This window comes from Mesoplodon densirostris, chromosome 12 (genome assembly GCF_025265405.1).
Source record: "Mesoplodon densirostris isolate mMesDen1 chromosome 12, mMesDen1 primary haplotype, whole genome shotgun sequence".
NCBI classification, from domain to species: domain Eukaryota; kingdom Metazoa; phylum Chordata; class Mammalia; order Artiodactyla; family Ziphiidae; genus Mesoplodon; species Mesoplodon densirostris.
Genome location: NC_082672.1, coordinates 53,054,850 through 53,082,161, shown reverse-complemented (window position 1 = coordinate 53,082,161; position 27,312 = coordinate 53,054,850). Strand labels below are relative to the sequence as shown.

The 27,312-nt window shown below is 40.8% G+C and overlaps 1 protein-coding gene across 4 annotated transcripts in view; it reads right to left on the bottom strand.

Annotated features, from left to right (window-relative positions):
- RTN4IP1 (reticulon 4 interacting protein 1) overlaps nt 1–27,312 on the bottom strand; it is a 46,111-nt gene that overhangs the window by 15,473 nt on the left and 3,326 nt on the right. For all 4 annotated transcript variants that reach the window (XM_060114796.1, XM_060114797.1, XM_060114798.1 and 1 more), the window contains exons 2-6: nt 25,656–25,807; nt 24,566–24,634; nt 23,526–23,650; nt 11,105–11,153; nt 1,910–2,046 (exon numbers count right to left, since the gene is read on the bottom strand). In XM_060114796.1, coding sequence (XP_059970779.1) covers nt 1,910–2,046; nt 11,105–11,153; nt 23,526–23,650; nt 24,566–24,634; nt 25,656–25,807 — 532 coding nt within the window. The remainder of the gene's footprint in view (nt 1–1,909; nt 2,047–11,104; nt 11,154–23,525; nt 23,651–24,565; nt 24,635–25,655; nt 25,808–27,312) is intronic.

The window sequence follows — 27,312 nt, the reverse complement described above, 5'->3', positions numbered from 1 at the left end:
TGTAGACCCAGCTCTCCCGCCACTAATGATTAAGTGGCGTGACCTTGAGCATGAAAAAACCTCCTATCCTCTGCCCCTTATTTTCTCGACTGTAACGCCATAGAGTAGGACTGAAGGATTTCAAAGCCCTTTCCTGCTGGAAAATCCTAGGATTCAAATCTAAAAGGCTGCTGTTTGGAAGGAGGAACAAATTTATTCTAGGTGGATTAAGAGGCCAACCTCCAGGCAGAAGTTACAAAGATCAATTTTAACTAAAGCGATCACTGAAAAAATAATAGCCTGCATTTGCGAGCTGGTGAGCTCCCCTGACTGGACAAGAGCAAGCAGAAGGGGCAAGGCCACTGGGCAGAGACTCAGAGGAAGAGAGTGAGGTGCAGGGTGGGAGGCTAGCCTGGGTGCACTCTCGCCTTCACCCGTCAGGGTCTCTATTCTCTGGCAAAAGATTCCAGACATGCAAAACACTCAAGGTGGATGGGGGGAAAGGGTGGGCCTCGGCCTGTCTCTGCTGCTATTCCTAGAAGCAGCAGAAGAGAGGTGATTGGCCGAAACTACCACTATCTGGAAGCCTCGGTCCTGCCACACAGGCAGGGATCTCCTCAAGGGACAGTGTTAGTCCTCAAATGTGCCGTAGAGCGTGTTCCTGCCACGGGGGCTTTACATTTGGTGTTATATCTCCACCTGCTCCTCTCCTAGAGTCCCTCGACAAGTCATTAAAGAAATATTGATTGTAGGTCACTACACCATCCCGGGTGGCGGGGGACACAGCAGGGAACAAGACCCCTGCCCCCAACACAAAAAAGTCCTATCCTCCTGGCTTGCTCCCCGAAGCCTCTGCCCAAATGCCTCACTTAGAGGCATTCTTCAACTACACCATCGCCAACAGCCTCCTCCCTCTAAAACAGCCTTTCTTTCCCCCTTTCACTGCATCAGTGTTCTTGAGAGCACTAACCACTAGAATACAAGCCCACGAAAGGGGGCGATGTGTCTGGTTCGCCACTGCGTCTTAGCCTGTGCTTAGAACACTGCCGAGCGGGAAGGGACATTCCATAAAGAGCTCCAGGATGATGAGTGGCCGGCTGCTCCCGGCTGTACAGCCAAACATCTACTGTTGGGAGTTGGGGTGCTGGCTGAGAGGCTGGGCTGTGTCAGATAGGGGCTCCCTTTGTCTCCTTTTTTTTTAACCCATGAAAATATACTTCTACTTAAAGTGGGCAAGAATAATTAGCTTCTGAAAACTAATTTAAAAAAGGAAAAATCTCTGAAATAGAAGCAGTCAAACAGCTTTCCAAATACTCCTCAGGCACGCTGCAGCTTTGCCTGGGCTGGGTGAAGACCAGATTCCTAAGCACCCCCGTCCCTGCCCGAGCCACAGTCAGGATGGACAGGGCCTGAGAGAATTCCTGAATCCACTCTCACTTGGTACACTCTGTCAAACCACAGCCTGGCATTCAGACGCACCGAGAGCATCCACAGACTCCCATTACTGATATCTATACTGCCTTTGCTTCTCTGAAACCCTCATTATGAAGCCAAAACACTAATCATGTATTTCACGTACTGCTCTATGTTCTTCTTGTGGTGTCAAATGCCCCTGGAGGGGATACACTTCCAATTTTGCCTTCAGACCTGTTACACGCAAGCAATAAAAGGAAGCTGACTTAAAAATTAGCAAAAGGCTAGGTAAGCAAAAGTTCTTCCTCAGTACAAATTACATTACACGATCGTGCTGTATTAACATCTGGAGTTAAAACAGAAACCAACCTAAATAACCTCTGGAGACATGGAGTGTTTTCGTAGATTCTTGTCTAGGATTCCAACATGACTGTAAGGCCACCCAACCACCTCAGGCTTGCATTATCAGCTGCCTTTGTTCCCACCTTCCCAATATGAACACTGTTTGAATACATACGGCTTTAAATGTTTCAACTGCTCTTCCATATTTCCAGATTTGTAATCAATTACATCATCTGCACCGAGCTTCCTTACAAGTTCACTGGCATCCTGAGAGCAAACCGCTGTCACATGAGCATCCCACGCTTTCATTACCTGCCCAAAAAAGGAAAAAAGGGGGGGAGAGGAGTAGAAAAACTGAATTAAATAAAAAATAGTTGGCACCATGTATCAGGTTAATCTCTAGACAATTCTAAGTGCTCTATCTTTTTTTTTAATGAATTTAGCTTTTATTCAAAATTAAATAAGCAAAAGCAAAATTTTTAAGAAACTTTTCCAAATTACTTACATAAAAGAAAGTTAAGAGGGACAGTCACAAGTCTGCAACAAATAATTACAAAAGTATCTAGGGCAGCATGAATACAGACCATGTCACAGCATGGTGATCTAACTGTGATATGAATAAGGCATAACTAACATTTGCACCAAGACGAGAATTAAAAAAAAAAAAAAACCAACATACTTTAAAAGCTTAGTTCTACATTAAGCTTCTTCTCTTCCCTTAGATCCTTAATGGGTTTATACTATGTAATTTTTTTAAACAAACATATCATGTCAAACTATAAATTACATAGATGGGCAGTTAATGTGAAAAGCCCCCCTAAAATGTACAAACTAACTGGTACTGAACTGAGTTCTCCATTTACCTTTATGTACAGTTAAGTGTAAACCATATTTTCACAGTTTTAAGTGTTTTATGAATAGATGCACAGTACCAAGTCAGGTTTGCAATTGTTCCTGAAAACTGGCTCTAGGTTCTGCATCCGATGCCTGTTGGCTATTGGGATGCAAGTATTTACATAAATAAGAAACTAAGTGCTCTATCTTAACAAGAGCTGCAGGAAGCTATCTGCCAGAGACTAGTAAAATGATTAAACTTCTGTTCACTAAGAAAAATCCAAGAAATAGATCTCATTTTCCCCGGACAAGTCAGTTAGTCGCCTTGCTGTCATGAAGTTATAACCAATCCAATTATAGAAGGGCTCAGTGCCTCACCAGCATCAGAAAAGACAGGAGTTGATGGCCTTAAGCTCAGCATTTTCAATGATGACAAAGATAAATGGGAAAAAAAAATCACGTCCTCAGAAGATGAATATTTAAAATGCGTCCAGAACATAAAAACGCAACATCTCTTCATTTGCATCTCCAGTAAGTGTTAGTATAATCTTGAGTCAGACAACTGGGTAATCAGGTACTGGGTAATAAATGAAAGGTACTCTCAAAAAGAGGGGAAGAAGGGACTTCCCTGGTGGTCCAGTGGTAAAGAATCCATCTTGCAATGCAGGGGACACGGGTTTGATCCCTGGTCAGAGAACTAGCAATCCATGTGCCGCAGGGCAACTAGGCCCGCACACAACTGCTGAGTTTGTGCACCTCAACAAGAGAGCCCGTGAGCCGCAAACTGTGGAACGCACGTGCCACAACTAGAGAGAGAAAACCCACAAGCCACAACTAGAGAGAGGCCCACACGCCACAACTAGAGAGAAGCCCGTGCTCTGCAACTAAGACCCACCACAGCCAAAAAAAAAAAAAAAAGAGGGGAAGAAAACATGGCCATTTTATTTTCAAAACATGCATCAGGTCCTCTCCTTTAGAGTAAAAAGACCTAAATAAATGGTTTGGAGGATTTAAAATGCAGATACCTTATATTTTAAAAATAATATATTTTAAAAAAACTAGACTTAAAAAAAATGAAGGATTCAGGATTAAGTATCCAGAAAGCATCATGCTCCAAAATGACTACAGTTCCTTTCCATAATGACAATTTCATAGAATTAAAAGGGAGCCATCATCAGCAAAATTTGAGAACAGTTACTTGAAGTTCACTGAGAAATTTTCAAACGGGCAGTTATAGGTCATGACAGATCAGCTGTTTTCTCCCTCCTGTCCTCAATATCAGTTTCCTGAACTTCCTTAATATAAGTTGCAGAGGTTCACTAGAATATACGAGATCTGTCTCTGTTCTGTTCACTACTGAATCCCCATTCTGTGGTACACACAGATGCTGGAGATCTGTTAAGAACAAAAAACAATAAAGGATTTAAAAACTACTCACAATCTTATCTAATTTCTCACTTTTAAAAAGTAATACTGACCAAGGAATATGCCCTGGAAATCTGAGGGGAATTAAAACATTTAGGACTGACATGATATATGATAGTTTATGTTTATGGGCCACAAACACAGACACTTGAGTATAATGACAGGTTGCTTTCGACAGCAAGTCCCAAACTAAATTCAAATATGTGAAGAATACAATCCAAGATGACTATCCAGTATCTGTATAAAAAAAGAAACTGTCAAGGAAAAAGGAAATTGTGTTCTAAGCACCTACATTTAATTTGTGTTTTCCCTAAACAGTATTAAATCCTCAGGAAGAATCTGTCATATCTTGAAACAGTTCAATGAATTTTTTTCCAGATTTCTAGATTTTCCTCTCCCACTTAGAACTATCTAATATCTTTGCACACTACTAAAAGGTTTTTAAACAGCTTTAGTTGTTTTACTATTTTATGTAAACTAAAACACAAGTATAAGAGACGTCTGTAAGGCAGACACCGCTCAGACAGAGACAGCAAGCTGGCTGCCACTCCAAAAGCTCTTCCCTGTGCCCGGTCCCCACACCAGACCCTCTCTCCCAAAAGTCATCGTTACCCTGATATTTATAGTAATCGCCTCCTTGCATTAAAAAAAAAAAAGGTTTTATCACCCATATATGCATTCCCTAGATACCATAGTTTAGTCTTACCTACCTACCTATCTATCAATTTATTTGACTGTGCTGGGTCTTAATTGCAGCACTCAGGATCCTCGTTGCAACATGTGGCGTCTAGTTCCCTGACCAGGGATCAAACCAGGCCCCCTGCATTGGGAGTGCGGAGTCTTAGCCACTGGACCACCAGGGAAGTCCCTATCCCCTTCACTTTCTTAAAATTTATCTGTGAAAGAATCTAGGCCATGTGACCTGCAGAGTTTTCCCCACTGGAAACTCTGGAATTTCTGATTGCACACCTGGGACAGTTCTACCTGTTACTCTGTCCTCTGTATCTTCTGTTTCAATCCATTTAGCAAGACTATGAATAACGTCTGGCAAAATTATAGGATGCATAGCATATCTGGTTGTTGCCCTTTTTATTATCTCAGTGGCTGTCTACTGGTGGTTGCAAAATGGTGATATTCTCTCTCTCCTTTTTTCACTCAGTAGTTGGAATACTTTTATAAAGAAACACCTCTCCTCATATATTAGTTTACTCAGGTGTACAGTTCGTATAGAAAAGGCAAATAACTTTTTCCTTTTTTCAGTTTATAAAATAATAAATTGGGTTCCTATCAGCTTCCAAAAGTGACCACTTTTTAAAAAATATCATCATGAACTCATGGATTTAAACATAGTTGAAGGATTTCAATCCACTGTAATTATCATTATGATTACCGAAGCTCAAATTGTCTTCTTTAACAATCTTTGGGAGTTTCTTCAAGTTGGCTACTGAGTCTTTTTTTTTTTTTTTTTTTTTTTTGCGGTACGCGGTCCTCTCACTGTTGTGGCCTCTCCCGTTGCGGAGCACAGGCTCCGGACGCGCAGGCTCAGCGGCCATGGCTCACGGGCCCAGCCGCTCCGCTGCATGTGGGATCCTCCCGGACCGGGGCACGAACCCGTGTCCCCTGCATCGGCAGGCAGACTCTCAACCACTGCGCCACCAGGGAAGCCCTACTGAGTCTTTTTGACATGGCTCAACTAGCCTTTACTAACTTCCTTGCTATTAATATATTCTAGGCTCATTCTCGTACATTTTGCGCCCTAGATCTGGAATCTGCCTTTTCTCCAAGGAGCTGCATTTTTTTCTGTGTGTAAGCAATGATATTTCAAGAGACAGCTTTACATACATACATATACAAAATATCTCGAGTTCATATTGATACTTCCAATTCAAATTCCAGACTGTCAAGCTTTTACTTAACCTCTTCTCTGTTACATCTGTATCTCCTTTCCTCCACTCCTAAAATCCTGGTTGTCAAAGACAAAGGGGATGACAATTAAAATATGCCATAAATACCCAACTGTTCCATTGTATATTACAACATAACAGTCTCTGAAAAATAGTACTAATATCACTACCAATATGATTAATGAAAGGATTAAAATAATTTTAATATATGCTCTCTGTTCCTCCGCTTTTTAAAAACAGCTGTACTGTTTACCTTGTCAGAGCATATGGCTGTTACATACTACACTCTCTTTCTCTAAGCCCTCATTTAGTTTTAGTTCTACAGATAACTTTATATTTAACAGTTACCACCAGTCCTTGGTTCGATGTCTCTCTAGCCATTTTAGTTTTCAGAAGCTCATTTTCTAGTAGATTTCTCAGAAAGGGATCAGAAGAACATATTCCCCAAGTTCTTGCATGTTATTAACAGTTCGTATGTGCCCTTTAGTGTATGGAGCCCGGTTTTGCTTCGGTAGTTGTGGTGCACGGGCTCGGTAGTTGTGGCTCACGGGCTCTAGAGCGCAGGCTCAGTAGTTGTGGCGCATGGGCTTAGTTGCTCCATGGCATATGGGATCTTCCTGGACCAGGGCTCAAAACTTCTTAACCACTGCGCCACCAGGGAAGCCCTCTATCATATTTTTAATCATTTTTTTAGCTTGTTTTTGAAATTGCAGGTTTCATTTTGATGTTTTCCAATGTGTTTTCATTTTCTGTAGATATGTTATTCTACCTTGATATTTATCTATTACTCAACTGTTTAATCTTATTAAAATATGTTCATTGTGAAACATAACACACAGAGAAAAGTACATGGAATATAAATGTACAGCTTAACAAATTATTATAAAGCAAATACTATTTTAAGCATCACTCAAGATTAAGAACTAGAACATCTCCTCACTTCCCCCTCCCAGTCAAAACCCCCCTCACTCCCTTAGAAGTAATAACAGCTATCAGGACTTTTACATGAGCCTCCCCTCGCCTTTTTGTAAAGAGATTTACTATGTAGATAAGCAGCCTTAAACAGTATTGTATAGTTTCACCAGTTCCTGAGTGTCATTAAATAGAACCATATAAGGTGTACTCTTGTTTCTGACTTCTTCCTACTTGTAAGATTCATCTACTTCATTGCACACAACTATAGTTTGTTTCCATGGCTGTGTAATGTTCCAGTGTAAGAATATTCTGCAATTTACTTCCCTATTTTGCTGTTGATGGCCATTTGAGTTGTTTCCAGTTGGGGGTAATACATGTAATTCTGGTACATATCTTTTGGTGAACATGCATGTACAGTTGACCTTCTGTATCCAAGAACTCCACATTGTTGAATTCAACCAACCAACCAGGGATTGAAAATATTTGGGAAAAAAATTTGAAAGTTCCGAAAAGCAAAACCTGAAGTAACAGTATACTTGCAACTATTTACAAAGCATTTACATTGTGTTTAGGTATTACAAGTAATCTAAAGAATATTTAAATTATACAGGAGGATGTGTGTAGGTTATATACAGATACTATGCCATTTTATATGAGGGACCTGAGCACCCATAGATTTTGGTATCCAAGGGGATCCTGGAACCAATCTGAGGTTGGTTCTGAGGTTGGTATACTGAGGGATGACCATATGCCTATCTACAGAGTACATTTGTAAAATTGTTAGGTTGTCATAGAGCAATTTATATTCAGAGTTACTAGATGGTGCCAAATTATTTTCCAAACTGGTTGTACCAATTACACTCTAATCAGCAGGGTATGATATTTCTCTTTTTCTCCCTCCCTTCCTCCCTCTTTTCCTTTCTTCCACTTACTTATTCATTAACCCACATTTACTGACAATCTGTGGATCAGGCCCTGGGTATCTGTCTTAGTCCATTTGGGCTGCTATAACAACATACCACGGACTGGGTACTTTATAAACAACAGAAACATATTTCTCACAGTTCTGGAGGCTGGAAGTCCGAGATCAAGGTGTCAACACCTTGATGTGTTCAGAGCCCTCTTCCTGGTTCATAGCCAGTGCCTTCTCTGTGTCCCCACATGGTAGAAGGGCTAAGAAGCTCTGCTGGGCCTCTTTCATAAGGGCATTAATCTCATTCACGAATGCTCTGCCCTCATGACCTAATCACTTCCCAAAGGCCCCAATACCATCGCTTTGGGCATCAGGACTTCAACATATGAATTTTGGAGGGACATAAACATTCAGACCATAGCAGTATCTAATGGTGAATTAGAAAGAAGTCAAGGTGTGAATCTCCTGGGAGTCCTTTCCCCTCTCTCCCAATTCAGTGAGCAGGTGGATGAGAAACTCCAGCACTATCCTGGTCCTCAAAAGGTCTGAGGTGGGGTCTGGGGAGAAGGATAGCACCCAAATTCTCCCTCCTGTAAAGCCATGTGGCAGAGCCTCTGAGTGCGCTCACTGGCCCCTACTGGGGAAAGGGCCTCTCTCCTCACCCTGAGGGAGGCTTAATCAAGCCTGCTCTCCCAGCAGCCAGCCAGTTAAACATGTGACCACAATGGGAGCAGCCACTAGGTGCCATCCCGTTCCTAGAGGCCTGGGGCGCTTTGCTTTGTTTTGTTTGAGGTAAAATTTACACACAATTCATAATTTTAACAATTTTAAAGTGTATAATTCAGTGGCTTTTAGTACAATGTTGTGCAACCATCACCACTATCTAATTCCAGAACATTTTCCTTACCCCAAACATAAACCCACACCCATCAAGCAATCATTCCCCATTCCCTCTTCCCCCCAGCCCCTGGCAACCACTAATCTGCTTTCTGTCTCTATGGATTTGCCTCTTCTGGACATGACGTAAATGGAATCATACAGAAATGTGACCTTTTGTGTCTGAATTCTTTCACTTAGCATAATGTTTTGAAGGTTTATCCATGTTGTATTATGTATCAGAATTTCACTCCTTTTGATGGCTAAATAACATTCCATTGTGTATATATACCACATTTTGTTTTTCTATTCATCAGTTGATAGACATTAGGGTTGCTGCCATTTCTTTGTCCATTATGAATATTGATGCTGCTATGAACATTTGTATATAAGTTTTTGTTTGAACATAGGTTTTCATTTCTCTCGGGTATATACCTAGAAATGGAATTGCTGGGTCATAGGGCAATTCTATGTTCAACATAGAATTAAGAATTTTAAGAAACTGCCAAATTATTTCCCACTGTAGCTGCACCATTTTACATTCCCACTAGCAATATATGAGGGTTTCAATTTCTCTACATCCTTGCCAACACTGTTATTTTCCATTTTTTTAATAGCCATCCTAGTAGGTGTGAAGTGATATCTCATTGTGTTTTTTTTTAATTGAAGTGTAGTTGATTTTCAATATTGTGTTAATTTCAGGTATTCAGGGTTTTTTTCATATTATATTCCATTATAAGTTATTGGAAGATATTGGGTATAATTCCCTGTGCTACACAGTAAATTCTTGTTGCTTATCTATTTTATGGATAGTAGTTTGTATCTATTGATCCCATACTCCTAATTTGTCCCTTCCCCCCTCCCCTTTGGTAACCATATGTTTGTTTTCTATGTCTGTGAGTCTGTTTCTGTTTTGTATATAGATTCATTTGTATTACTTTTTTTAGATTCCACATATAAGTGATATCATATAGTATTTATCTTTCTCTGACTTATTTCACTAAGCATAATATTCTCTAGGTCCATCCATGCTGCTACAGATGGCAATATTTCATATTTTATGGCTGAGTAATATTGCTTTCTGTATATATACTCTCTCTCTCTCACACACACACACACACATCTCCTTAAGCCAATCATTCAATTGTGGCTTTGATTTGCATTTCCCTAATGACTAATGATGTTGAACATCTTTCCATCGACTTACTGCCCATTTTTATATCTTCTTTGAAGAAATGTCTATTCAAGTCCTTTGTTGATTTTTTAACTGGATTGTCTTTTTGTTGTTGAGTTGTGAGAGTTCTTTACATATTCTGGATACCATACCTTTATTAGATAAGTGATTTGTAAATATCTGCTCCCATTCTGTGTGTTGTCTTTTTACTTTCTTGATAGTATCTTTTGATGCACAAAAGTTTTGAATTTAATGAAGTCCAATTCATCTAATTTTTTTCCTCTTTTGCTTGTGCTTTTGGTATCATCTCTAAGAATCTATTGCCAAATCCAATGCACGAAGATTTACTCCTATGTTTCCTTCTAAGAGTTTTATGGTTTTAGCTCTTACATTTAGGTCTTTAACCCAGTTTGAATTAGTTTTCACATATGATGTGAGGTAGAGGTCCAACTTCATCCTTTTGCATGTGCATCTAGTTGCTCCAGTACCATTCACTGAAAAGACTATTCTTTCCCCTGTTTAATGGTCTTGCCACCCAATTGGCCACTGGGGCTTCCCTGGTGGTCCAGTGGTTAAGAATCTGTGCTTCCACTGCAGGGGGGCACGGGTTGGATCCCTCGTTGGGGAACTAAGATCCTACATGCCGCATGGTGTGGCCAAAAATAAAATAAACCTTCAAAAAGTAAATCAACTGACCATAGGTTTATTTCTGGATGCTCTATTCTGTTCCATTGATCTATATATATATCTTTATGCCAGTACCACTGTTTTGATTACTGTAGTTTTGTAAGTAAGTTTTAAATTAGAGAAGTGTGAGTCCTCCAATTTTGTTCTTTTTCAAGATTGTTTGGCAATTTGGGGTCCCTTGCAATTCCATATGCATTTTAGGTTCAGCTTGCCCATTTATGCAAAAAAAAGGGCAGCTGCCATTTTGATAAGACTGTACTGATCTGTAGAGCACATTGGGGGAGTACTGTCGTTTTTATACAGCATTTTGGCTATTGCATTTCTCTATATAGTTTAGAACCAGCTTATCAATTTCTACAGAATTGCATACTTCCATCCACTTTCACTGCCCATGGTCTTCCTCCTTAAAAGCTTTCCTACATTTGTTATATAGGACAGCCACAAACTCACTCATATATTAAACCACTGGAAAGGTTAACACTTCCTTCTACATTAGAAAGTTTCCTTCTTAGAAGAGCAAGCTGAAATCACAATGAATGTAATTTCTCTCACCTTTCAAGGAAAAATAGTTCACAATATATAAATTTATAAATTCATGAAAATAATAATCTTCCTATTCACAAGATAAAGAAATTGTCTTACCTGTATAGCAAAAGTACCAACTCCGCCTGAAGCACCCAAGATTAAAACACTGCAATGCAAAAAAAGTATAACTAATGAAAATATTAAGCCAACATAACTGGATAAACAAACAAGACGTTTTCAACATGTAACTGGCTCAAAGATAATCCCCAAAGCAAACAAAGTCGTTCAGCTTCTCAAGGTTCTACTACACAAGGAATTTTTAGGTTCACCAAGAACCTATAAGTGCTTAAAGTTAGACAGACTATGAACTCTTTGCCAAGAATACAATATACCAAAAATACCAATGATCTGTATTTTTTAAAGTAGCTCAGATGCTTCTTGGTAACATCTGTCTTACAATTTTTCTAGGCTTAAATTACCATAGCTTTCTCTATAACAGGGAGCTTTGGGATCCTTTTTAGTGTGTTACAGTATATTCAGTTGCTCTCTAAGAAAAATCACATTCCTGACCACATTCTTGCCAAAGTGGAATAAACGTCTTTTGTTCAGACACGTCCCATCACGCTCACCAGCTTTCATAAACGGAAACCAATCTTATCTTCAATTTGGTTTCTTGTTAAGCAGATGAATCTGTTCTATCAGCACAAACATGCTTGTGCTCCAGGTTTTTACCATGTTTCCTTACTGTATGTAGTCTTCCTGCCACTCTAGACCAAGGATGTGCAGCCTGGAGTTTGTGGATGAGTGCTGGTGAGAGCTGTGAGGGTGTGAACCCTGTGAAATTGTGAACTGACTGAAATAACATGCAAAATTTGGTGAGATCATGCATATGTGCATCAGGAAGAAGAAGGATCCAGACTTATCATCAATTTCCCAAAGAAGGCATGATTCAAAAGAAAATCACTAGTCAAGAATCACTGCTTTACATATTCTCACATTTTATTCTGAATTAAGCTAGAGCTCCAGTGAACTGCCTTCCCCAGACTGCATAGATTCAGGTCCTCAGAAAATTGTTTGTACTGAACTGCACTTTGGTGTTCTGTTACCAGTCTAGGCTGAGAGACATTATAAAAAGTGTCCGTTTGATATCTGACACTACATTAGCTAAGGAGATACTGTTGAGAGAATTCTTCCTGAGAATTCTCTTTATGAGTGCCCACAGGAAAAAAACATTTTTCTGAAAACCAAGTTGGTGGGAGTAGCTATGCTTCTATTTATCTGTCATTGCAAATTGTGTAACTGCAGGTTGTGGGTCCCTCTTTGACTTGGCTGCTGGAAAGTGCAGGGAATTTTGTCACCTATCTCAATCAGGTACACCTGGAACATACATTCTGTCTACAATCTTAACCCTAGTTTCATTTTATTTATTTTTTCTCTCTTACCCAAATCACAGAAGGCTGGTTGTCACCCTTTAGATCTTAGAAGTTATTAGTAATATTTGTAAGCCAGCTATTCCCTTTGAAATTACCACCAAATTACCATCAAATGTAATTAAGACAAGTCTTTTTGAAAATGATGTTCCTTTTAGAAGAGTTACTTTTAATTTCATGGAATTATAAATTGTGAAGAATAAAAGAAACTTTAAAGATCAACTCCTCCAAAATCCTTCAATTCACACATTTAATAGCTTTAATGCTTCCTAAATGGGGGCACTGTGGGGGAGGGGAGAAGCACTAAGACTGCTTCACAGATACATCCCAAAATTAGTTCATCCATGGGATTTTTTACCCTCTTATTTTGGCAAATTCTTATAGAAATGTAACTAGTCAAACTCTCATTTAAGTTCTTCACTATCTAATCTTTTTTGCAACTCCGACTTCCTCTATTTCTGGAACAGAACTCTCCACCTGAGCCTCCATAGTCTCCTCACTTGGAACCCCAAGTCCCATGCACGCTGGCCCATGCCTCAGGCTCTCAAATGCCTTTCACTGCCTGCTGAGGTCTCCCTTCCCTCAAAGGCTCAAATCCTAGTTTGCCTGCGCAATACCCCAGAGATAGCCCTGAGCCTGATATCCATGCCCGCATTTGGCATTGGACACATTGTTAACTTTCATTCACATGCTTGCTGCCCAGGCCATTCTGCAAGACTCTGAGGACAGAGACCTCATACTACGCCCAGCACCAGCCATACTACCCTGGGTGTAGCAGATGCCAGATCAATGTTGCTTGACTTTAAAAATCATCTAGCGACTTCCCTGGTGGCGCAGCGGTTGAGAATCCCCCTGCCAATGCAGGGGACACGGGATCGATCCCTGGTCCGGGAAGATCCCCCATGCCACAGAGCAACTAAGTCCATGCACCACAACTACTGAGCCTGCGCTCTAGAGCCCGCAAGCCACAACTACTGAGCCCGAGCACTGCAACTACTGAAGCCCATGTGCCTAGAGCCCGTGCTCCGCAACTGCTGAAGCCCATGTGCCTAGAGCCCGTGCTCCGCAACAAAGAGAAACCACCGCAATGAGAAGCCCGCACATCACAACAAAGAGTAGCCCCCGCTCGCCGCAACTAGAGAAAGCCCGCGCGCAGCAACAAAGACCCAACGCAGCAAAAAAAATAATAATTAAATAAATAAAAATAATCGAAATCAGCATTATATCCCACAATTAACAACAATTGCTACTACCTCAAATGAGGGAATCACCTGGCTATTTGAAAGACTGCATTAAAATTTCTTCCAATAAAGAAAAGCTTGAAATGAATTTCTAATTCTCACCCTGAGAATTAAGAGGATACCAAATACAATGGCTGCTTAAGGATCCAATGGCCAGACACATCTCCAGCTCATTACTGTCAGTTCATAGCTTCCCCATAACTCTTGATTCAAAGCAGTCTCACTCCTCCATGTGAAAAAGCAAAAATGTGTTTCTTGGCAGCGCTTGGTGGAAGAGGGAGTGGTTCTGCATTAGCAGCTTCAGTTCCTGATGGTGCCACTGGACGGCGCCCGCGAGCAAAACAGGCAAGGAGCAAGCCCAAAGAAGTACTACAGACAGCAGGTCAGTTTGTGAAGCAGCCCTGGGGGCACACCATTCATTCTCCGGTCACGCAAACTCCATGTTTTGTGCAGGTTCAACCAGGGCCTGTACTTTTCTTTAAACAAAGAAAGTCCCTCAAACGGACAGCAGGCAAATATATTTTTCAAGCCAGCAATAAGTCAGCTGGTCCTCCATGGTTTGAAGCCCTATGGCTGAAGGAACTATTCTTGTACTCTTCAAAGCACTTGCAATACAAAGGGAAAATACTGCTGTTGCTTACCCCCTGTGGCCCTTCCCTTCAGTGCTATATAGTGGGAATACTTGCTACCCAGCTTGCTATAATGGTCGTAAAATATATTCAAACTTCACTGAAGTAGTAGCCTATTTGTAGAGTGAAGAAAGGTATACTGCTGTATCTTCTACGTATTGCTTATCGGTTTATAAAGAGTAAGGGCCCAGGAAATACTCTCTTTACAAAAAGCACTATAATTCAAAATTGCCAAGAAGTTTAGTCACATTCTTCTCTTACTTCCTAAGTCCACATGCATAGCTTCTTTGGCAGCCAGTGGGAACTGCACTGTGGCTGATGTAAAAATATGAGAGAGGGCTTTCCTGGTGGTGCAGTGGTTAAGAATCCACCTGCCAATGCAGGGGACGTGGGGTCGAGCCCTGGTCCGGGAAGATCCCACGTGCTGCGGAGCAACTAGTTTCCTTTCCATGACTGAGTCACTTTGTATTTAGCATCTGGGCACCTAAGTCCTCTACAATCACATTTTTCAGTATCACAATCTTACGAGACAAGGCATCAACACCCTAATTGCCTTACACATAAAAATATATGAAACATACTACAAAACAGCAGGCGATCCAGAAGTAGGGAATTGCCTTTCAAATTTCTACATTCTGGCTAAGCCCCAGAAATCTCTGAATGCCAGAGCCAGATATCTAGAGACCTGGGATCTAGTCCCAACTCTCTCATTAACTGAATCTCTAGGCCTCAGATTCATCAGCTATGAAATGATAATCACAGAGGTGTACTCTAGGTGTTAGTGAATGAGAATGGGCATTTTCAATCTAATTTAAGCCTATATTTAGTTTCTCCACCTTTCTAACATAGAAGTATATGACCTTCACGATTCCCCCAGGACTACATATTTGTAAGGGGAAAAAAAAAGTCACAAGAGTAGAGTGCCCTTCATTAAGTCCTAATGGCTCTGAAACAAAGCTGATTTAAATACGCTAAATCTTCCATCAGTAGAAATAAATGGTCTTTAAAAGATAAGGATGATGCTGAAAATGTATCAACTCATCTTTTAGTTTCACACACTACTTTTAAATCTGGAGGAAAAATGGGTGAAAGATAGCAAAGCATATCATAATATGCTAAATTTATTCCCTTAAGTTAAGTGAGAAACTTAATCTGAATAAGGGGAATAGAATTACAAAATAAATCAACCAAACATGACTAAGACAGCCTGCGTTTGTGGGTGCCCTTCTTCCACTCCTCCGTAATTCATGCAGACATTCCCCAATTTACAGAAGAGTTCATGTGTAAATTAGTTGTTCAGAACTTTAAACACATTTTCCCATGAAAACAAAGCTATTTATACATCTTGGCAAGATGCCCAGGGTAGCCCTTTAAAAAGGTTTAGTTAACCCATAATGGACCAAGAAGCTTATACAGAGTATAACGATGGTTCTGGGGGACATGTACTCAGAATTTCAACCCGGGGTACTGGGAACACATCTCCCCAAATGGGAAAGGCAGTGGGAACCATTCCAAGACACTGGTTCCTTCCATCTGGTGCAAAGCAGAGGAAGGAAGACAGAGGGAAGGCTCATTTATGATGGCAACATGAGAATGGATGAGAGAAGTAGCATGGTCAGAGGAGGTTTACCATGGAAGTAACAGGATTCAGGAAGTGCCACCTGAACATACGGCACCTTAGCAGACTGAATATTTTAAGCTGAAGGAATTCGAGAAACAGCATGTGAGGGAAGGACTCTCTGATCTTCTCCCATGAAGCTGGTCACAAGACCCTCGTGTGAGAGGTGTACGCCCAGGAAAAGAGCACCTTATCTCCAAGATGGGACACAGTGAGGACTCAGAACTAACAGGCCTTGCTAAGTTTTCTCAGTGTGCTACACTTGGCGCATGTGTTTGTCCTATCACGTTTTTTTTTCACGACTCTCCACTCTTCATCAAAGCTGGCATAAAAATGTTCGGGTTTAAAAATGGAAACAGGGACTTCCCTGGCGGTCCAGTGGTTAAGACTCTGTGCTTCCAGTGCAGGAGGCACGGGTTCGATCCCTGGTTGGAGAAGTAGGATCCCACATGCCGTGCAGCCAAAAAATTTAAAGAAAAAAAAAAAAGGAAACAGACTTACAGAGAGCAAATAGGTGGTTGTCAGAGGGAAGGAGACTTGGGCAAAATAGGTGAAGGGGATTAAGAGATAAAAACTTACAGTGATAAAATAAGTAAGTCATATGGGGAGGGGGAAGGGTAAGCTGTGACAAAGCGAAAGAGAGGCATGGACATATATACACTACCAAACGTAAGGTAGGTAGATAGTGGGAAGCAGCCGCAGAGCACAGGGAGATCAGCTCGGTGCTTTGTGACCGCCTGGAGGGGTGGGATGGGGAGGGTGGGAAGGAGGGAGATGCATGAGGGAAGGGATGTGGGAACAGATGTGTATGTATGACTGATTCACTTTGTTATAAAGCAGCAACTAATAAAAAAAATTTTTTTTTTAAAATAAGTAAGCCATGGGGATGTAATATACAGCATAAAGAATACAGTTGATAATACTGTAATAATTTTGTATGGTGAAAGATGGTTACTGGACTTGTGTCGACCGTTTTGTAATACATTTGATTGTCGGATCATGTGTCGTACACTTGAAACTAACATAATACTACATGCCCACTGTACTTCAATTTAAAAAAAAATGCTCAGGTTTAACCACTTCTTTGGGTCTTCATTTCCTTATAAAGGCTCCCATGTTGCATAAAACTTACAAACAAATAAATGTGTATGCTTTTCTCTTGTTAATTTATCTGCCTTTTGTTATGGGGGGCCCCAGCCAAGACTTAAAAGAGCAGAGGAAAGACATTTTTCCTCCCCTACAGAGCCAGTGAAGCTTAAGCTTCAGTCCTTCCCACTTACACAAGGCCTGGAGAAGAGCCCCAGCAATGTATCTGAATGGACATGTAAGCAGATAGGGTAGGGGATCCCCAGAGAAAGAGAACCAGGCCGGGCTTTCTTGACAGAAGAGAAGCCATTTTTTGGCCTAAACCATTTTGTAATATAAGCCTGGACACAATGCTTGCCCTTGAACAGGTCTCAGTAATTAACGATCTTAAGGGAACAAAAGAATGCAGAAGTAACTCTTATCAGGCAAGAAAGTAACAATAGCAAAGATAGTATGTCAGTTGTAATGACTCCCAGTTCTGTCAATGATAAAGATTAGCCTGAAGCACTCAACGACCAGATGAACTGGAACCTAAGGGATGATGATGTTGCCCTTTTCTGACCCTTGTGACTTCAATCAACTAAAGGCCAAGCCCCTTCATGAATATTCATGTTCTCTTAGCTTAAAATTTACCCAGTTTTGCTGTTTGGAGGAGAGACTGCTTTGGGAAAGAGCCCCAGCGTTCTCCTTACTTGCTGCAAGTGATAATATTACAAGTCCTTCCTTCTCCTTATCTTTGGCGTGGCTGTGTCTTTTGGTTTGACACCCACCAAGAGGCGAACCGAGTTTTAGGGTAACAGACATATGCTTTTGTAAAACTTGCAAAAGTAAGATATGCTAATGAAGGGTAGAAGAATATGGCACGCCAAAATATACCACTTAGGCATAAGAATTATTCAGAGCTGAAGGCAACTGAGAAGTGGATGTAAGAAATCTCTGTACTCCCCCTATTTGCCTAAAAGCAGGACAGAGGTTTACAAAGTTGCCTGCTTTATTCTTTACCAAGAAGGGCAAAGGTTAATCCCTGGAGATAACTGTAGACCCTTATCAATGGAGAAGGCACCAATTTAAATTTGCGTAACTAACTTTATTCTTGCTTTTCCTGGTAAATTTTCCACAACTGGCCTTCCCTACACTCCTCTGTCTTTTGTCTTGAACTAAAGATGGCATTTTGGCCTGAATTCTAAGCTAACTCTTTGAGTTAACTCATTTTTCCTGGGTATCTCTCGTGTATACGTGAGGTGCACATGTTAAGAAACTTCTGTTTGTTTTTCTCTTGTTTCCCTGTCTTCTATTACAGAGGTCTCGGCAGAGAACTCAGAAGGGTCGACGGAAAATTATCTTTCCTTCTTACTAACCACAATCAGTAAAACTGACACCTCTTTCCACTACTTTCCTCTCCATGACACTTCCTCTCTTGTCAGGTGACACTAGATTTGATTTGGAAATACATCTGCTTTGGGCTTAGTGGGAAATACTGCTGTGGTTCATAGTAATTTCTGAGTACAGTTAAGTTACTACAGGCTGTCCTGGTTTAAGAATGCCTTCCAGGAATATTCCTATTTCCCAACTAAGTCAACACCACAAGGTATCATAACATTTTATTATGATAAGACTGAATATCATGGTACCTAGCATTGGATTATATGAGCAGTGAAAGAGAAGCGAAGTCTGAAATGTACAGAACCAGAAGCTGGTCTGTAGAAAATTCTTCCAATTAAAAGACATGTAAAAACGTACAACGCATCACTGATAAAGTTAATTTGTGATTCAGGACCCACAAAATGGAGGCCGCCCCAGTGGCCCAGCCCATGTCCCAGCCTGCCTCACTGCCAAGGAAACCTAGCACTAATCACCATCCTCCAACTCAGCTTTAGCTCACCTCACCCTAGAAATCAGCACCTGCTAGCCTTATAGGGAAATCAGACCTCCTAGCCAATCACGCCTTGTTTCTGTGTTGCCACTTCTAACGCTGCATAAAACACAGTCTTGCCCAAAATCCCTTGGGAAGAGAGCTCTGCCGCTTGTGGACGGTTTTCCGTTGAATAAAGGATATTAAACTGGTTATTAAATTGTATTCTTTTTGTCATTTGACACCACTATAGGGAAGATATCCACAACAAGCTAGTTAATGAAGGTTGTCAACTAAAATGCAAAAGTATTTTTGGGCTTATTCACTGCACAAGGAAACATGAGATGCCCTGGAATCTTGCAACTCGTAAAGAAACTTGGAAGACATTTTTCCAAATCTGACAACAATCCTAAATTTTACATGACATGGACAATAACGAGTTGCACAGAAGGGGAGGGAGCAGGGTTTGGGAACAATACCATATTTTGGCTTATGGGAAATGACAGTTAACTGACAGCAGGAATATAGAGAAAACGTCAGGGTGGTCATCGGTAAGTCTTGTTTTGCACAAGTTGAGTTTCGGCTGCAAAGGGGACACCTAACTGGATGGAACTGAGTAGAGAGGATGGGGTCAGAAACAGGATCTGCAAGTTACCAAAATATACAAAGAAACTGGGAGCAGATGGGATAACCCTGGGAGACAGGAAAGATGGAGGGAGACAACGGGAAAGCAGGTACAGTGCAAGGGCTGGGGGAGGAAAGGGAGCCTTTAAAAATGATAAGAACTGGTTCAAAAGGCAAGAAGAAAACTAAAGGAGTTTAGTGTCCCTGAAACCATGGAAAAAGTGAGAGCATAACAAAAGTGGGCAACAGCGCCAGAGACTTCAGAGGTCAAATTGTAAGAACTGAAAAGTATCGTTGGGTTGGCAACTCGGTCGGCTATGACCCGGGTGAGAACACCTGCAGCTGATCGGCAAAGCCGGAAGTGAGGTTACAGTGTGCTGAAGAGTGAACGACTCCTAAACGTCACAAGATAGTTGTCTAGGTGACAGGGGCAACTATCTGTAAAACACAAAGGGCCAGGAAAGAGTTTGCTACTAATTCCTTTAACGGAGCCCTCCCGGAGCTCCCTGGAAAACAGGCCTGGGGTGGAGGCGATTCATCCGCAGCGCACCGGCCAGGCCACAGCCAGCACCCTTCCTCCCAACCCCAGGATTTCTCCAAGCAAGTAGACCACACGGGTTTCTTTCTCCTTCCCCTTTCCCCTCTCCCCGTACAACCTAGTCAAAGTGCAAATGAAAACCCAAAGTCCCCAGGGGTGGTGGGAGTGGAGGGGGCGGAGGAACAGGTGGGTCGGGTGGGGGAAGGACAGGCAGGCAAGGCAGCTGAAAGAAGGAAGCTGTTGTAATTACCGGTATAAGCGTATGGGCGGGGGGTGGGGGTGGGGCGATACAATGTTTTATGTTTGAATTCTATAAACAGAATTAATCAGACACCTAATTTACAATGATATGACAAAGTGTTATTGCCCTAAAGCCTAATCTCAAAAAAGAAAAAGGGAAAAGCATTCCTAAACCCACTTCATTGAGTTTCAAGTATACACAATTTAAAAGTGAAATTTATTTTGTGGGGGAGGAATGGTTCAATTTCTAACACCTTCTAATACCTCTGTCAAACAGTGAAGTACAACTTCCCAGCAAGAGATGAATTTCAGGCAGAGCATGTCACTACCCATAAATATAACCATCAAATAGAACCCTTTTCCAAAAATATCTGGTGTAACCACTTTTTTAAAAAGTTCTATTCATCTTGAGAACCCTAAGTTATCAATGTGTTCCTACGGAATAAATCATTAAGAAACTATGGATGGACTGATAACAGGGAAATCATTTCGTTTGACTTTTCTAGTGATACCAGAGCGTGGGCAAAAAAGACACATGACGTCAATATTAAATTATCCCCTTGGTTAACTGATGCTCAGTTGTTACAGAAATATAATTATAGAACAAAGAAGGAAAAGCAAAACACCACTGAGGCCTTAGAAAGCTTTGTCTTAATTTCAAAAAGCTGTTTGTTACAAAGAAGTCCTGTAAAATCTTTCAAGGTGGGTGTTTTTGTCATTGTTAGTTTTAGGTTTTTTTAATTAACTGGCTAGAAAAACACTGTTGGTCCTTGATGACAAACACTGATCTGCTTTGTGCAGACTAAAGACTGCCTTAATGCCGAGAGCTAACAGTAAAAGAATAATTATTGCTTAGAGAAGCCAAAATATGCTCCACCAATCACAAAGGATAGTCAAACTGAAAAAAGTCACTTTGGACACCAGAACCTCTGCATTTAAGTTAGTAAAATCCCCCTATAATAGTAATTTCTTCATGTAAAGTTATTTTTACAGTATTTTAAGGTGCTCACATCTCTCATGTGATTCTCACAAATAAGGAGTTGGAGGGACTTCCCTCGTGGTGCAGTGGTTAGGAATCCGCCTGCCAATGCAGGGGACACGGGTTCGAGCCCTGGTCCGGGAAGATCCCACATGCCACGGAGCAACTAAGCCCGTGCGCCACAACTACTGAGCCTGTGCTCTAGAGCCCGCGAGCCACAACTACTGAGCCCGCCACAACTACTGAGCCCACGCGCCTACAGCCTGTGCTCTACAAGAGAAGCCACCGCAACGAGAAGCCTGTGCACCGCAACGAAGAGTAGCCCCCGCTTGCCGCAACTAGAGAAAGCCTGCGCACAGCAACGAAGACCCAACGCAGCCCCCCAAAATTAATTAATTAATTAAAATTTCTAAAAAAAAAATAAAAATAAGGAGTTGGAGAGGAAGGCCATTATTACTACCCATGTGTAATAATTTCGGTAAACAAATTTCCTAGAGCACCAAGGGCCAAGCTCTCACTGCCACTCGGACCAAAGGTGTGGGAATGTGACACAAGTCCATGATGTGAGCCAGCGAGGCTGTTTACAGTGGATTTCATTCCAGTGTGGTTAACATGTGGCTAAATCAATGAACTGACCCAACTCAATATAACATATAGATCACTTTTATAAGTATAAAACTTTCCACTTCTCAAAGCTCACCTAACAACCTACATTGTCCTACACTCAGTACCTTGGTGGAAACAGCAAAGAGACCATAAAAAGCATGCATGTGGTCAGCTGATTAGTTAGTAGCAGTGTAGAGAGAAGAACCCAGGTCTCTACTTCCCCAGCTCCAAGCCATTACTGCTTAAACAGAAGATAACATAGTACCTACAAAGCCAATGATAAACTGGGAAGACAAGAGATAGATCAGTTTCTAACTCATTTTCTACAGAATACTAAAAAATGTATGCCTGGAGGGCCCGACCCAGCAAAAGGAATGAGAGCTCTCTATCTGGAGTGGTCATGGGGGCACAGAAAGCTGAATGTTTTTAAGGAAAAACAAAACAAAGCATCAGTGTCACTGCAGAGCCTACAATAATAATAAACATCTAAAAATCCTGAACACGATTTTTGCAAGGTTATTAACTAAGGCAAGCCATTAGAAAAATCTACATGATCAAACTGATTTAATGTAAACAAAGTGTGGGACCAAAATGGCAACTTCAAGAATGATAAGGCCCAAAAGCTTAAAAAATAAACAGCGTTGACCTTTAGAATATTTACCTTGAATTCTACGATGAAGGGTAGCACCTCATTAGATGAATAGCCTTTATACTGCTTTCAGAAATACAGCTATGAAGCATTCACTAAATTCAAGGTCTATAATCCAACACATTAAAGGTAAAGTGTAATGTTTCATAACAACAGGAGTATAGATTGACACAGACTTGTTATTTTTCCGGCACAATCTTTAGCAACCAGAAAACAAAATTTGACCTACAGCTCTCTCCTTCATCACAATCATGGAATGGTTCTGAGGACCTAGTTTTCTCACCAAATAATAAAATCATCCGTTTTCCCTATGATGCCAACTTTTGGAAACACAAAGAATCCAGTAGTTGCATTGCTAAGAACAGTAGCCACCGTGTACTGAGTGCCTTCTGTGTGCCACCACCTGTGCCACTGATTTTATATGTGTTATCTCATTTCACCCCTAAAACAAAACTCACAAAAGAGAAGTGTCCAAGTGGGCCACCCAGCTAGAAAGCAGCAGAATCTGAATATGGACTCAAGAACATCTAACACTCACTGTGTTTTTGCAGACTCAGCAAGCACACCTCCAAGTCCTGGAAGCACCAGAACTGCCTAAAGGAGCCTGAGAGAGCGCAGAGCCTAAGAGAACTCAACAATATTCACACCCTTTATATCTGTTTCTCATAGAAACCTTCAAGTGTGAGAGCAACTGCATCATTCTTTAAAATCTGTAAGAAGTCATTCTTAACCTTTTTAGGAATCTGATGAAAGCTATGGATCTTCTTCCCAGAGACGGATGTACAAAAATTTTGCATCATTTTAGAAGGTTCAGACTCCTAACATCCATCTACGTGTTTTAAAAATTCTCCATTGATTGAGCTAAGAATCAACAGAATGAGATTAAAAAAGTACAAACTGGCACAAGAGTTCTTTGGAAATTGTTTTGACTGTTAGCACAACTCTGCTCACGTAAGTGAGCCTAATTTTAATGCTTCTGACAAATGTACTGCAAAGACGTCACCAAAGGAAAGAAGGGAGCTTTAGATGCCACCACTGATACTCACCGTTTTCCTGGGCAATTCTTATCATTCAGGCCACCAATCTTGTTTATGGCAGACCAGGCTGTGAGGGCCACATATGGCAGAGAGGCAGCTTGAGCGTGAGTCAGTGATTTGGGCTTGTGAGAGACCTAGATTTGAAGAGAACAGTCAAAAATAAGCAATGACTTGCAAACCTATGAACACAATTAAGTACATCTACCTTCACAGGAATCCAACTATGTTCAGAGATATAACATTCGGCCAGGTTCAGTGGTTATTGCAAACCCTACTCCAAGATTAGCCCTAAGGAATTTCTCCAAATGACTCACCCTGCCTCGCAGAAGTTCAGTAAGGTTTTATAGGTTACATTATCAGATACCGCTGCTTAATGCTTCATAAAAAGACCACATTCAACAATACCATTAGTCCTAACTATACCCAGAAATAAACCCAAATAAACCTTGAACCCTCATAAATACATTCTCATTTGTTTCTGTGATCAGCTGTTTCCTTTACCCCCATTTACTGGAAGGTAATCTTTCCAGACTTTTTCTAATCTTATCTTTTTTCTAATCTTTTTTCCCTTCCTGCCCTCCCTTCTGTAGGCAATTTCCTTAATATTAACCCCCTTCTTTCGAATTAAATTGTTAGGCCTCCTGACTGGATTTGATTAGACTCCTGTTTTGAAAGTTATCTGAAACAGCTTGATACTTCCATGCTTGTTTATGATGAATCGGTATGCTCCACTTGATATATTTGGTTTCAACTATTTATACTGGATAAAACCAAGAAACACAGCAGGGTTTCTAGATCTTGCTCCAAATCCCTGTTCCACAAGACAAAGATAAACGCTTTGGCAGTCAGTGTTATTTAAATGACATCCAATACTTTTTTAGATCTTTTAAAAATTCCTATTCTCTATCTCTGTTCTTTCAAATCTACCCATAAAACTTGAAAATGATCTCAAAAAAAAAAAAACAAAACACCTCCAATTATTTCAGAGATATTTGTCAGTCTTTGTTTCTACTTTCCAGGGGCATTTCAGCACAGAACTGGTGAGTTACCTCATTCCCACTGACTACAACAAACTCCGAGAGAGTGCCTTGCTTCCAGGGAGGAACTGCAGCCCAGACCTGAAACACAAACAACTTCGTTAGAAACAGATCTTTTTAAGCCAAAGCTAAACATGAGAGTGTTCCCCAATACGTACGCCACCCTGTGGAAAAAAGCACAAGCCAGCAATCCAGCAAATAATAGAGTTATTTTCACATGATATCAATGTATTGTTTAGTATGATTCTAGATTTACCAAGTCAAATCACTTTGGAGGTAGATACCAGTAAATGCTGCTGTATTTACTGGCTACTTAGAGTACCAGTAAGAACACAGTCTCTGGGGCCCGAATCCTGGCTCTACCACTTATTAGCTGTGGGACCTCTTTATAGCTTGATTTCCTCACCTGTAAACTGGGCCTAACTGTACTTACTTCATAGGGATTAAATGAGTTATTTTATGAAAAACAACTAGAACAGTGCTAGCTATTATTATAAGCTGACTTTAATTTCTTGGTATAAAAGTTCAAAGTGACGGGCTTCCCTGGTGGTGCAGTGGTTGAGAGTCTGCCTGCTGATGCAGGGGACACGGGTTCGTGCCCCGGTCTGGGAAGATCCCGCATGCCGCGGAGCGGCTGGGCCCGTGAGCCATGGCCGCTGAGCCTGCGCGTCCGGAGCCTGTGCTCCGCAATGGGAGAGGCCACAACAGTGAGAGGCCGGCGTACCGCAAAAAAAAAAAAAAAAAAAAAAAATTTCAAAGTGACAAGGGACAGGTGATATATCAACCTTTAGCTATTTTAAAACCATCTAACCCATAAGGTAGAAATTGTCATTTAAAGACTTAAAAAGTCCCAATCATATATATCTTAAAGTCTTGCAATTCTTAAGCACTAGATTGAGAAAAGTTCAAGCACAGCAAGCTATTGTGACAGAACTAGAAACAACAGAAAGAAGAACTGAAACAAGAAAATGAGGGCTCCAGCCAAAGCTCACTATATTTGTTGAAAAGACGAAAAAAGGTCAATGATATGGAATGTATTTCCAAAAGCAGCAGAATTAAATCTGCACATTTTGAGAAGGAATAGTGGAATGTGATAACTCACCTCATCGCCAGGCTTGAAGTACCTCACATCAAGTCCACACTCCATCACCACACCAGACACATCCCGGCCCAGAGTCAGGGGAAACTCTTCTCCTTTGATTTTCATATGTAAAGGATCACGTTTCATATTTAAAGCTGTAGCTCCATAGCCACCTATAAAATACAATTTATTTGTTTCTTCCAAAAGAATGGGATGATTTCAAAACTACTGCAGGGTTACAGGCCAGGTACAATTCTAGATCTTCAAGATGCAGATTATAAAGTAATCAACCTTATAAATTTTTTTTACCATCACACAAGAAAGCATAAAAACAATGAATGTTGTTCCTTCCAAAGAAAATTATTTGGAAAGTCATAATCACTGTTTTTAATTTTTATTTTATACTGGAGTATAGTTGATTCACAATCACTGTTTTTGAAATTCCAATTTTGAAACTGTCTTCAGAACTTTCAGTATTTCCTTTTATAGGTTTTACTTTGTTCTTTGAAGATGGTTTCTTTGTTAATTTATTCATTCATGGACTTTTTAAACAACAAAGTCATCTGAAGCCAAGTCTGCTGAAGAAGATAATGTTAAAGTTGTCTGGTTAATAAACAAATAAGGCGTGGATATAGTATTTGACACTGACACTGGTCTATGAGTAATTGTCCCTGCCTCACAAAAAATGTTTCTAGAACATCTCTGGGTTAAGTGCAAGGTGCCCAAATGGAAAAGAACCACTTGGCTGCACCAGTTCTGATATGTTAAATCAGGTTGACTGGTTTATGATACATCATTTTATTTTTAAGAACGTTTACATAAATATCAGCTAAACAGAGCTGAAAACATTCCTTTGATCAGTATTTTTTTGGTTCAAATAAATTGGCTATAATATCTATAATAATCCAAAGTAGTTTATTACACAGCTTCAACATATAAAATGGCTTTTCTAAGACACAAAAGTACTCTTGTCATCTCTTCTGCTCGACATCCTTCTAAGAACATTTCTGCTATGTAAGGCTCTCCAAGATAAGCACCCTGCTTACCTTTCTAGTGTCATGTACCACAATTTCTGCTCCAGAATCACTAAACCACTCAGTAAGTCTCCCCTTTTCTCCCACTCATTCTCATTAAATCCTAAGGATGAGGAGAAACCAGCAAAGGATCCTGAGAAGGCTTGGCCAGTGAAAAGGTGTTTAGAAAGCCAAGAGAAAAGGGTCATTTAAAGAAGTCAAATGCTGCTGATGGGGAAGATAGTTTTTCAAATAAGGTCAAAAGCTGCCAATAGGCTTTTAAAAAACAAAACCCCCCAAACAAACAAACAAAACAAAATACTGGATCCAACAACACAGCAGTCTTTCGTGACCTTCATAGGAGCGGTTGCTGTGGCATGGGGTGACAGAGAGAATGGGAGTGAGGAATTGGAGACCATGAGCACATTCAACTCTTTCAAATAGTTTTGCTTACAGAGGAGAGCAGAGAAATGGGGCAGTGGCTGGAGGGGGACTAGTGTGATAGAGGAAGTATTTTTAAGTTTTTTTTTTTTTCCTCTTTAAGAATGGAGAAATTAACAGCAAGCTTGTATGCCAATGGGAATGATCCAGTGGAAAGGAAAAGACTGAAGATGCAGGAGAGAACTGCTGAAACAATGCTCCTGCGTGGGTGAGAGGGCATGGGG